Source organism: Sciurus carolinensis, chromosome 12, assembly GCF_902686445.1.
Source record: "Sciurus carolinensis chromosome 12, mSciCar1.2, whole genome shotgun sequence".
Classification (NCBI taxonomy): Eukaryota; Metazoa; Chordata; class Mammalia; order Rodentia; family Sciuridae; genus Sciurus; species Sciurus carolinensis.
Window position 1 is genome coordinate 86,439,985 of NC_062224.1, and position 12,280 is coordinate 86,452,264.

General features: G+C 45.4%; 1 protein-coding gene across 1 annotated transcript in view; it reads right to left on the reverse strand.

Moving 5' to 3' along the window:
• LOC124961419 (maestro heat-like repeat-containing protein family member 7) overlaps nucleotides 1-12,280 on the reverse strand; it is a 42,357-nt gene that overhangs the window by 11,156 nt on the left and 18,921 nt on the right. The window contains exons 12-15 of the mRNA XM_047519976.1: nucleotides 7,081-7,225; nucleotides 6,494-6,669; nucleotides 5,920-6,057; nucleotides 5,709-5,823 (exon numbers count right to left, since the gene is read on the reverse strand). Coding sequence (XP_047375932.1) covers nucleotides 5,709-5,823; nucleotides 5,920-6,057; nucleotides 6,494-6,669; nucleotides 7,081-7,225 — 574 coding nt within the window. The remainder of the gene's footprint in view (nucleotides 1-5,708; nucleotides 5,824-5,919; nucleotides 6,058-6,493; nucleotides 6,670-7,080; nucleotides 7,226-12,280) is intronic.

Here is a 12,280-nt window from a genome sequence, read left to right on the forward strand (position 1 = left end):
GTGGAAGTTCTTGATACTGTCTTTTCCAGACAACCAAACCTGACAGGTCAGTCATTCAACCACATGGACTGGGAACTCCTCACAGGTAGAAGAGGAGTCATGAACCATGGGAAACGCTAAGGTGGGTATACGATAGCAACTTTACAAGATGTCAGTGAGTCAGATCCCCTAACAGTTATATCCACTCAAAAGGCCAAATTCATAGCTCATCTGGGCCCTCCAATTTCCAAAGGGGAAAAGTTAACATTTATGCTATACTGACTCAAAATATGCCATTTGATTGTCCATACCCAAGGAGGGAAGAAGGGGGGAGGAGAGGAAACTTATAACCTCTAATAACAAGGACATAAAACATCCTTGCACATACAACTCCTGCAGACTGTCTTTATGTCAAAAGATGCCAACTTGGTGCCAAAACACAAGGGGCCCAATATTGTGGGCCAAATCCCTTTGAAGATTGGCAGAGGCCCCCAAGATGCCTAAAGTTGCTGGAAACTTTAAATGTCTACTTGTTTCTGTTGACACCTTTTCTAATTGGTTCAGGCCTACCTCAGTAGGATGGACCAAGCCTCGGAAGGGGATCAGGTTCTACTAAAGGGCACTGTTCCCAGGTATGACATGTCTGACTCCATACAATGTGACGATGGCCCTGCCTTTGTCTCCAAGGCAGTGCAGTAGGCGAGCGGAGCTCCAGGATCCTGCTGGAGATTACACGCAGCCTGGAGACCTTGACTGACAGGAGAGGTGGAGAAGATGAACCATACTCTAAAAGGTCTTAGGCCAAAACCTGTCAAGAAACCGGCCTAACACAGGAAAGAGTACTACCTGTCTCTCTCCTCTGCATTAGGGTGGCTTCTAAATGCGAGCTGAAATTAAGTCCTTATGCAATTGTCTATGGGAGACCCTTTCAGAGACTTCCATAGAGGGTTGCTGTCCCCACACTTAAAATATGAAAATAAACAAAATCAGGCACATATACAGCAGCTTAATCAAGTTCTAACTTCTGTGTGTGTTTGCTTCTTCTAGGGCAAGATCCTCCCCTGAGGACCTGCTGCTCCCTTTTCAACTGGGAGATAGAATCCTATTAAAGACGTGGAAAAGTCAGGACCCAGAAGATCAGCTGTTTAAAAAAAAAAAAAGTGGACAGGCCCTTATGATGTACTTGGAATCACTCATACTTCTTTAAAACTTGGTGGTGTCAAGCCAAGAATCCACCACACCAGAATAAAAAGGGCACCACCTGGAAACAGCCCTCCTGACCCTCGGCGGGGTCAAGAGGATCCCATTGGACGATGGTCCCCCTGGAGGACCTCTAATATCTCTTTGGAAAGCACAACTCAGCCAGACGCCTTCGATAACCATGAATCACACTGCCCCCGCTCTTGGCTTTCTTCGTCTTTCCCTTACCCCACCCATCTGGTCTAACTCGTTCGCTGACTGGGCTGGGCCTTGGCAATAGATCCTTTCAGTAATAGGCTACAATCAATTCCTTCTAAATGGAGATACTCAACCATCATTGTTATTTTTCTTTCTCTTCCTCTGGGTGCCCTCAGTTTATTTCATTGGTAAGACTGGTGCTCAGACTATTCATACCTGCAGGGAAATGACTCCCTAGAATATAACACGAGACACAAAGTTTTCTTATATCCTATCAAGGTCTTCCATTCCAAGACTCCCCAAGGCCCCTATCAGCAGGAAATAATTACTGAAGAAAGTGGCCTTCTGCCCTCTCGCAAGCAGACAGGGAATATGACTTTGGGGACTGGAAGGTGGGCCCAGTCATTGACCAATTTCATTTTGTCACTTTCTGATTCTATTTGCCTTTTCAACAGTTTTCCTTCAGAACCACTTTCCTTTGCAGTTTTCTTGGATTCCAGGAACCACACAGGTCTGATTGATTGATTGATAAGCATCTTTATGACAAGAGACCGAAACTGCCCCAAGCAACACTGAGCCTCTCATAACAGATCACCCCATAAGATGGCCCCCAGTAAGCAGGAGCTATTACCCCATGATGGAACTCAGGCTGCCACCTAAGCAGGAACCATCATCTCACTGGGAACTGAATCACCCCCTCAAGACACCACAACCTCCTCAGAGCTTCACAGAACCAGGCCTGAGATAATGATCAACCAGACCATGGTCTGACCAACATGACTTACTTACTCTCCCAGCTGTTCAAACCCCAGCCATACAAGCCCCGACCCTTGCCTTTGTTCCCCTTTTCTAGAAAGCCTCAAAATTTCTGTCATCCCTTGAAGACAGATCTTTGGTCACTGAACCCCTCTATCTCCTCATCCTGGGGTGACACCCTGATTAAAAGCTCCTCTCCTTTCCTTCACCACTGTGGGAGTCTTTGATTGGCGTATGGGAACAAGTGGCTGAGCCTGGTCTGTTGGGACCACTGGTAACCTGCTGACTCCAAGGCCACCAGCCTTGGTTGCACATTAGGATCACCTGGAGAACTGAAGAAATGCTGTTCCTTGAACCCCACACCACCCCCAGTCTGATTTAGAACCCAAGCATTAGTGTTATTTATTTAAAATTCTTCCAGAGATCCAACTATAAAGTCGGGGTTGAGGATGTCGAAATGCACATGCCAGCGTGGACACCATGACATGCACAGGTCAGCTCAGGGTGCCAGCTGGGAAGGGCTCACGTCAGCCCTCCAACCTAGATGAAGCAGCCCGCACACTCACATGGTGGAAAACATTGTGATGGAAAGGTATTGGAATGCAAATGGAACTCAGGAGTTAGCCTCTCTGAGTGTGAGTGGTGCTGGGGATCAAACCCAGGACGTACATACAGGCAAGAAAAAGTCAAAGAATATTCAGTGATGAATGGCAAAGGAGATGGGAAGGAATTCAGAGAAGGGCAAGTTTGAGTCACAAAATTCCATGCAAAACTGAAAACTAGAACCAACTTGCTCTCACGTCCATTGGGAGAGCAAGAATTGGATGAAGAAGAGCTAAGTGGTGAGTCTAGGGCAGGAGGATCACCAGCTTAAGGCCAGCCTGGGCTATATAACAAGACCCCCATCTCAAAAAAGAGCTAACCCGTGGTGGAGATCAGAGGGCTCTCTCACGCCTTGCTGGTGAGTGTGTGCACTGCTACTTTGGAAAACCATCTGGCAACACCGTGTGTGTGTATGTGTGTGTGCGTATGTGTGTGTCTATTTGAGCAGGGAGAGAGGTGCCTATTTGTAGCCTGTATGTGAGACACCTGGGGATAAAGGGGTGGGGAAAGGTCTCATGGGGAGGAAGGAAGAAGGCAAAAGTAGAGGAAAAAGGTTTTTTTAAAGAAACCAGCATGTATGGTTTCATTCATATGTTTGTGTTAAATTATACATGTACTTAGATTATTTAAAACAAAATTAAAAGACCAAAGTTCATCAGCTGCATTTAAAATGTCTGCGCTTGCTTTTACATACACGCCTTGGAGTATGCCTAAGTGGGTGTCTGTGCTTATATATTAATGGCAAAGAAGCTTTTGGGGACAAATCACAGAGGTTTTCACTTGTCCTGATTGACAGGCAGGCAAGTGGATCTGCTCTAATTTACCTACTAACAGAGTGAGTTTCTTAAATTCTCTGGGCCTCAATTTCATCCTCTACAAAATAAAGTTAATAACACCTCTACCACAGTTACGAGAATTAAAACCCCTGGGCTCCTGTTTCTTGAGCATCCAGAATTCCAGCACAGGGCCTTTTGTTTTGGAAATATTTCTACATGTGCTCAGCCCAGGGAAATGGATGAAGATATCAAGACAACAAGCTAGGAACTTCAAAGGGTTATGAAATGTTTGAAATCTTGACCCACTTTCTTAGCCAGTACCTAAAACCCCATGGCTCCCCACTTTGAAATTTGTTAGCTATCCCTTTAATTGCTTTCCTTTAATTGTTATCCTTTAATTGCTAAGAATGGGGTCCACCCATCTCCCTACCTGGGCACCCCTTTGAGCCTTTTCCCGAACAAACTGCCTCCTCTCTTCCCCTCCTCAGCCTCAAGTTCCGATAAGCATGACAGATGAGTGACTGCCGGTTCCTGTGTCCACTCGTTTCTGTGGGTGTCGTGCTTTTGGGGTACTTGAAGAGTGATTCTCAGTCCTAGCTGTACTTCTAGAATACCGGACTTGGGAGGTTCTAGGCAAACCAATGCCTGGACCCATTTCAGACCAACTCAAATAGAAGAGCCAGGCAGAGAGTGAGGAACGTGGGGGTGGCCTGGCAATAGCAGGTATGAGAGCTCCAGCGGACCCTAATACGCCACCAGGGTTCCGAACTACTGCTCTAAACGGAGTGGCGGTCATCTTGGGGTATCTACTGCTCTCTCAGGCTTGTACCTGGTGCCATTTCTCAAAGCTGGGTTCAAGGACTCCCTGTGCTACAACAGGAACTGAGGTGCTTTTGGAAAACGAAGACTTCTGGGTCTCACCCCAGAGAGACTGCATCCAAGTCCCTGAAGACGGGGTCCAGGAAGCTGCATATTGAACAGCTTCCTCAATGACATGAGATGCGTAAGATGCGATGATACACGGATGCTTAAGCCCCTCTGCACTAAGGCGCCCCCTTCCGAGCTCTGCATCCGACTTTCCCCATCCTTGCATCCTCAGCAGGTGCTCTGCCACGGTGACCTGCATCCCTGAATGCCTGTCTCAGCACCCACGCCAGCATGCACGTCCCAGCGCACCGCACGAGCCCCTTCCCACAAGATGCAGAAGCCCTGTAACCACGTAAGGGTACATGAGGACATCAGGATGACATCTTTCTGTGTTCTGGTATTAGTATCGTGTTATCGTCTATCACTGTTCAAAATAATCCAGTTCCTGTTTTGTTCATCTTGTTTTTAATCAGGTTGCTTGAATTAAAAAAAAAAAAAAAAAAAAAAAAAAAAAGCTTATTTAAAGTTATGGTGAGACGGAAACTTTCCCAAACTCTCCCCAACACTGCTGGGTATATATTGGTACTGGTGAGCAATTGGGTGTTAGTATCAAAAGTCATAGAAGACATTCATGCTTTTTGAACCTATACTTCTGCTTATTGTAGTCAATACTTAGGGAAACAATGTGACAGACGGGCAAGGGCTTTTGCACAGAGAGTTATTCATAATGACGTAAAATTAGAAACAGAAGGTCCAAACAATTATAGAACATCTTTGTGATAAAATATTCTATCACCATTGAAAGTTATGTTCACAAAGAACATGAAATGACATAGTTAGAAGTTTGAAAAGAGGGGGATACAGAATATTAAGAGAGAATGATCTCAACCTTCACACACACACCCACACACACACACACCCCTCCAAACAGGCAAAAACCTAAAATGCTTTCCTTTGTACATGGTGATGGTTAATGATTTGGTAATATTTAGTATACTTTTTCCACATTTTCCAAATTTTCTACACATTTCCGGTCAGGTGACTTCAGTTACATTGAGCTAATCAGGGTCCTGAGCAAAGATCAATTTTAAAAGGCTGATGTGGCAGAAGGAAAGAGCTGGGTTTTTCCATGAAGTCAGGGCAGAGTCTTGAGATTCAAGAGGGAATCAAATCCTCTAACTCAAGGAAACCCAATGAAGTATTATTAGTAAGATCCTCAATCCTTCTGGGAGGTTGGGAAGTCAAACGGGCTGCCGGGTGTATAGACCACGGGTATATGGCTGCCTTAGAGGGACCGGCTCCCCCCCACCCTCCCGCAGCGCCAGTCACCTCTGTCAGGAACACGAGGGCTGTTATGTGGTTGGGACAGTTCATGTCCTGGAGGATGCTGATGATGAAGCTGAAGATGGGGCGGTTGTGCCAGCAGTCCTTGACCACCAGGGACCTACCGACCAGAGCACAGTGATCAGGGGAGGACTGGGTAGCAGGGAGGACAAGGAGCACATAAGATCCTCCAGCCAGAGCCCTAGAAGTGGCTTACCGGGCCAGCAGGGTGACTCCGTCGTAGTGTTTCTCAGGATCCACCAGCAGATTCCAGCCCCCAAAGGTGTGGACATAAGTCACGAGTTCCTCATAGCCAGAGCTGTACATCAAGGTCTTCAGGGCCTCCACCGTGGAGCTGGGGAAGAGCAGCAGCAGGCCGGAAGTCATCCCCTCCGCGCTCCCGCTCCCCAGCCTCCCGCCGACTCCAGCCTCCCAGCGATCGTGGGTTGCAGGCATGGGACAACCCTTAGCCACCCTGCGTAACAGCTGACAAATGAGGAGCCCGAGGCCAAGAAGGTCGTGGCACCTCCAAGATGACAGGCAAGGCTGCCGAGGGCTAGAGACCAATTCCAGGTCTGCGGAACCAGGTGTCTTGCTTTGATTTGATTTTGAATCTCTGAACCAGCCCAGTTAGCCCGACGTAAAGAGTCTTTTCTAAAAAGTCCCGGAATACTCCTCCAGACGATGTGTGAACAGCATCCCCGGTGCCCCGCAGGAGGGGTGGAAACAGTGTCGCCCTGGCAGGCCGGAAGTCGCAAGCCGCTCACAGGCCCACCCAGAGGCCGACGTACCTTACAGGGTCCACACATTCCATGACAAGCTGCTGGTCCTGGAGCATTTCAGCACTTTCTTCAAGCACGAGAAAGGAGACCTGGAAGAGCAGCCTTACGTACAGGGAGGAGAAGAAGGTATGCAGCTCCATCCGCCGGCTGGGTTCCTGCAGGAGCTCGTAGATGGCCCTGGTGGCCTGGGGGTAGGGAGGAGAATGGGAGGCATTCGCCTTTGTCACCACCTACTCACTGAAGCAGTCTTGCCCTGGGAAGGCCTGGCTGTGTGAGCCAGGAAAGCACAGGGGGGTTTCTAGAGTGGCACTGTTTCAAAGCACTCTAATAGCCATGGGGATTGTTTTCCTGGTCATCCTTGAGAGTTCAGGAGGGGCTGGGTGTTTGTCTTCCCTCAGCTCCACCATGTGAGAACAGGACCATTTCTTCTGTCCCCTGACGAGGCAGCCATCTGAAAACCCTCCCTCAACCCAACCCGGAGAGCCTGCTGTTGGAGTGCTCGACCAAACACTGGTGCCACAGAGCTGAAGAGAGCCTGGCACAGCGCCCTGGGCAGCCCCTTCCCAGCACCCAGCCCTCTACTGGCTCCTCCGTACAATCCATGGGGAGATCCTTGACGTGCGGCTGGGCTCCTGGTCCTTTTTTGCCTGGAATGGAATCAGCCTCTGCAGCAGATATTCCATGATCACCTCGTAGCCTTTTGGGAAGGAGGCCAGGATCTCCCAGGGACGGCGTATCCCTCTGCAAAGTCAGAAGCCACCAACATGGTCACCCCCCGGGTGGCCCTTTCTCTATGGGTCTCACCACACCTCCAGGGGAACTAGTCTCTCCCTTCATTATCTTTCTTTCCCTTCACCACCTCCAGACTTCCCTGTTCTCTGTTATCTGGCAAACAGGTAAATCCGAAAATGTTCACTCTGGCGTAGGAGCCTGATTTAAGAAAACATCTGTGGGCTGGGGTTGTGGCTCAGTGGTAGAGCACTCGCCCAGTATGTGTGAGGCCCTGGGTCTGATCCTCGGCACCACACACACAAAAATAAATTAAATAAAGGTATTGTGTTCTACAATTTTAAAAAGGGAGATGACAAAAACAAATAATACTAGAAATTTAAATAAAAATAAAAGAAACAATAACTACAGGACTGAGATTGTGGCTCAGTGGTGAGCACTTGCCTAGCACACGTGAGGCACTGGGTTTGATCCTCAGCACCACATGTAAAAAACTAAATAAAACTAAGTTATAAAAGGAGAAAAGAAAACATTTGAGATCAAGTTTATTAGCTGTACTTGAATGTACCTGATCAAGTCCGGTCCCTCTGAACCCGTCCAAGCTCTCCTGACAGCTTAAGACCCAGAGCACGGCCTCTGTCTGCCAGACTGCCCTTCCAGTCTAATGCCCAGTGTGACGCCCAGTGTCCCTCTGCAGGCCAGATCTGATGACTTCCCTTCACAACCCACTTCCAGCCTCCCAGGCCCATTTTCCTCTGAAGCTTCACACATTTTTCCCTTTGCCTGGCATATTCCCCCATATCTAGATCGGACAAAATCACATGCAGAACAGAAGGACATATCTGAAAATTATTTTCTACAAACAACATAATAATATTTTTAATAAAACTGCATAATGTCTTCAAGAAGCTATAGCCTTTTTTTTTTCTCTTTTTTTCTTTTTGGTACCGGGAATTGAACCCAGGGGCGCTTAACTCCTGAGCCACTTCCCCAGCCCTGTTTTGTATTTTATTTAGAAAAGGTCTCCTTGAGTTGCTTAGAGCCTTGCTAAGTTGCTGAGGCTGGCTTTGAAACTCGCAATCCTCCTGCCTCAGCCTCCAGAGACACGGGGATTACAGGCATGCCTGCTAAACCCAGCGAGTTATAGCCTTCTGAAATAGGAAAAGAGAACAACAAGAAAATGAAGGAGAGATAAGACAAAGACAAAGAGACTTCATGGCTAGCAACATGGCACCCTGGGTGCTCCAGGGACAAAGAGAAAGAAAAAAAAAATGGTCTTCAACAAAATAATAGCAATTGGACTGCCAGCAACTTCTTAACAGCAGCTGTGGAAAGCAGAAGACAAGAGGTTGAATCTTCCAAGAGCTGAACAAAGACAAATGTCATTGCATATTTTTGGCACCTTTGTCTAGTATGAGAAAATTATATTTATTTGGGTTTTGTGTCCATGTCCTCTATTCTGTACCATTGACCTACCTGTCTATTTTGGTACCAATACCATGCCATTTTTGTTACTATTGCTTTGTAGTATAGTTGAAGTTCTGGTATTGCAATACCCCCTGCTTCATTTTTCCTGCTTGGAATGGAACTACCATTTGACCCAGCTATCCCACTCCTTGGCCTATACCCAAAGGACTTACAATCAGCATACTACAGAGATACAGCTACATCAATGTTCATTGCTGCTCAATTCACCATAGCCAGATTGTGGAACCAACCTAGATGCCCTTCAGTTGATGAATGGATAAAGAAACTGTGGCATATATATACAATGGAATATTACTCAGCCATAAACAATGATAAAATCATGGCATTTGCAGGCAAATGGATGAAATTGGAGAATATCATGCTAAGTGAGATAAGCCAATCTCAAAAAACCAAAGGAAGAATGATCTCGCTGATAAGTGGATGATGATACGTAATGGGGTGTGGGAGGGGTTAGTTTTAGGGTTAGAGTTAGGGTTAGGGAGGGGGACAAGAATGGGGGAAGGAAGGACTGTATAGAGGGAAAAGAGGGGTGGGAGGGGTGGGGGGAAGGGAAAAAAATAACAGAATGAATCAAACAACATTACCCTATGTAAATTTATGATTACACAAATGGTATGCCTTTACGACATGTACAAACAGAGAAACAACATGTATCCCATTTGTTTACAATAAAAAAAAAGAGAAAGAAAAAAAAAGACAAATGTCAACCTACAACAAGTTTCCCAGCAAACCTGTCATTAAGGCAGACTCGCTTCATTTATGAATCAATAGAAATAGATGGCTTGATCAAAAGATCCTCACTAGAGGATAAACTCCTAAAAGACAGACTTCAAGAGAGAAGAAAAGCAATTTCACAAGGAAAGTCTGAGATGCAAGAAGGGATGGTACACAAAATGATAAATATGCCTATAAATCTATATACAATGCTAGTGTAAGAATGTTCATAAAAACTCTGTTAATGAAGCAAAAGCTGACTGGGCATGGTGCTGCACCTCTGTATTTCCAATTTCTTGAGAGGGCAAGGCAGAAGGATCACAAGTTCAAGGCCAACCTGGACAACTTAGCAAGACCCTGTCTCGAAATAAAATTTAAAAAGGGTTGGGGGTGTAGCCCAGTGGTCAAGTGTTTGCCTAGCATGTGTAAAGCCCTGAATTCAATCCATATAAATGAATGATAGCAAATAACAAGAAAAAGTCCTTGATAAGAGAATGGATAAGATAAATTATGGAAGCCCAGCACAGTGACTCACACCTCTAATCTGAGCAACTCAGGAGGCTGAGGCAGGAGGATCACAAGTTTTGAGGCCAGCCTGGGCAACTTAGTGAGACTCTTGTCTCAAAATTTTAAAAAAGGCTGGAAATGTAGCTTAGTGGCACAGCACCCAGGGGTTCAATCCCAAATACCATAATAAATTAATTAATTAATCACACAATGAAATATTATAAAATCATTTAAATGGTTGATTTCTCTACCTCTAACAGTGAGCTGATTGAACCATGAACTGAACCTAGCAACATAATATTAAGAATTTGAGGACTGGGGAAATAACTCAGTTCGTAGAGTGCTTGCCTCACAAGCACAAGGCCCAGCACTGCAAGAAAAAAAAAAAAAAAAAAAAGAATTTGACAGATCAGATACACAAAATAAATTCAGATATGGAGATTTACTAACACATTTAATAAGCCTGACATAATAGATAACTTTGCATGTAATAGAAAATACAAGTTTTATTTCAAGTACCCAATAATATACAGTAGAATTAATAACCATAATCTTCCTAATCTATATCTCACACATACACACCTCAATACAGTCTCAAAAGGAGACTTTAAGATCGTGTTCTATAGTTTTCATGCAAAAAAAAAAAAAAAAAAACTAGAAAAAGATGACCATGCTACCTTCAACAGCAAGGTGCTAAGCAACTCAGTGAGAGTGTCTCTAAAAAATACAAAATAAAGCTGCGATGTGGCTCAGTGGTCAAGTGTCCCTGAGTTCAATCCTTGGTACCAAAAATAAAAAAAAAAAAAAAAGTATGATAGCAAGTGACTGCAATCCCAACTATTTGGGATACTGATGCAGGAGGATCACAAGTTCAAGGGCAACCTGGGAAACTTAATAAGATTCTGTTTCAAAATAAAAACTCAAAAGGGCCAGGCCGTAGCTCAATGGTAGAGCATTCACTTGCCTCCCATAGGTGAGGCCCTGGGTTCAAATCCCCAGTAGTGCAAAAGGAAGGGAGGGAGGGAGAAAAGCAGGGAAGAAGGAAATTAACAACAACAACAAAAACTAAGAGTAAAAAGCAGAAGAAGATCCTTAGAATAGAGAGAAGGGAACAGGAGGAAGGAGAAGGGAAGGGGAAGTACTGGGACTGAATTAGAGCAAGTGCTAGTCCATGCTTTTTTTTTTAAATTTTTAAAATTTGTTCTAATTTGTTGTACATGACAGTAGAATGCATTTACACATTTTGATAGATCATACATGCTTTTTTAAAATTATGTCAAGATGAATCCTAACATTATGTATAACCAGAAAGAACCAACAAAAAGAAAAGAATTTGGGGGGCTGGGGTTGTGGCTCAGTGGTAGAGCGCTCGCTTGACACGCATGAGGCCCTGAGTTTGATCCTCAGCACCACATAAAAATAAAATAAAGGTATTGTGTTCATATACAACCAGTACACACACACACACACACACACACACACACACAAAGATTAAAAAAAAAAAAAAGAATTTTGAAAAACAAAAGAGCCCCTCTCTCCCCTGCTTAAAACTAAAGTCACCAGAAAAATTTAAAAAGGCTTCGTCAGTCCTTTCTTAGTAATCTATAGGTACATAGACAGAAAATCAGCAAGGATACAGAAGTCTTGAACAACCAACCTAATTTACAAAACATAAATCAGGTTAGATTCTGAAAACTTAGGAATAGCAGACAGATTGGAGAGCAAAGTCAAAACTGGACAAAAATATCCCTATTTTTAAGTGTCCCAGATTTCTTTTTTTTTTTTTGTCCCCCAGCTTTGACCTGAAGGTGACCCCAGTGCTAAACTATGCAGCAGACTCAGGCAGCACAGTCTCTGAGTGAAACTGTCTCCCTGGCCAGAGGACTGGGAAAAGGGGTCCCTGTGAGTCAGAGCATGAGTGGAATCTTTGTTTCTTTGTCTTTTTTCTCTCCCAGCCCGGCCCCGGGTGACTCCAGACGCAGAACTGCAGAGAGGTCTTCTCCTCCTCCTTCATTACTTTTGCAGTGCCGGGGATGGAACCCAGGGCCTACCCGTGCCAGGCAGGTGCTCCCACGCTAAGCCACACTCCCGTCTCCCTAGCGGTCTCTCTGCTCGCTTCAATTCCCTGGAGGTGGCTGCAGAGGCAGCGCAAGCTTGAGGGGAACCCAGCTTTCTTCCAGGTGGAGGACCCGGGAAGGGGTCCCCAGGAGTCAGAAAGTGGGGATAATCTCAGAAAAGAGAGCAAGGAATTCCCTGATTCTGTGGGTGAGCCCAAGCAAGTCCTGCGATCACCCCTCAGGTGCACAGACACAGGACAGGCCCAAATGACCCTGAGACACCAGACAATGTGTGTGGAAA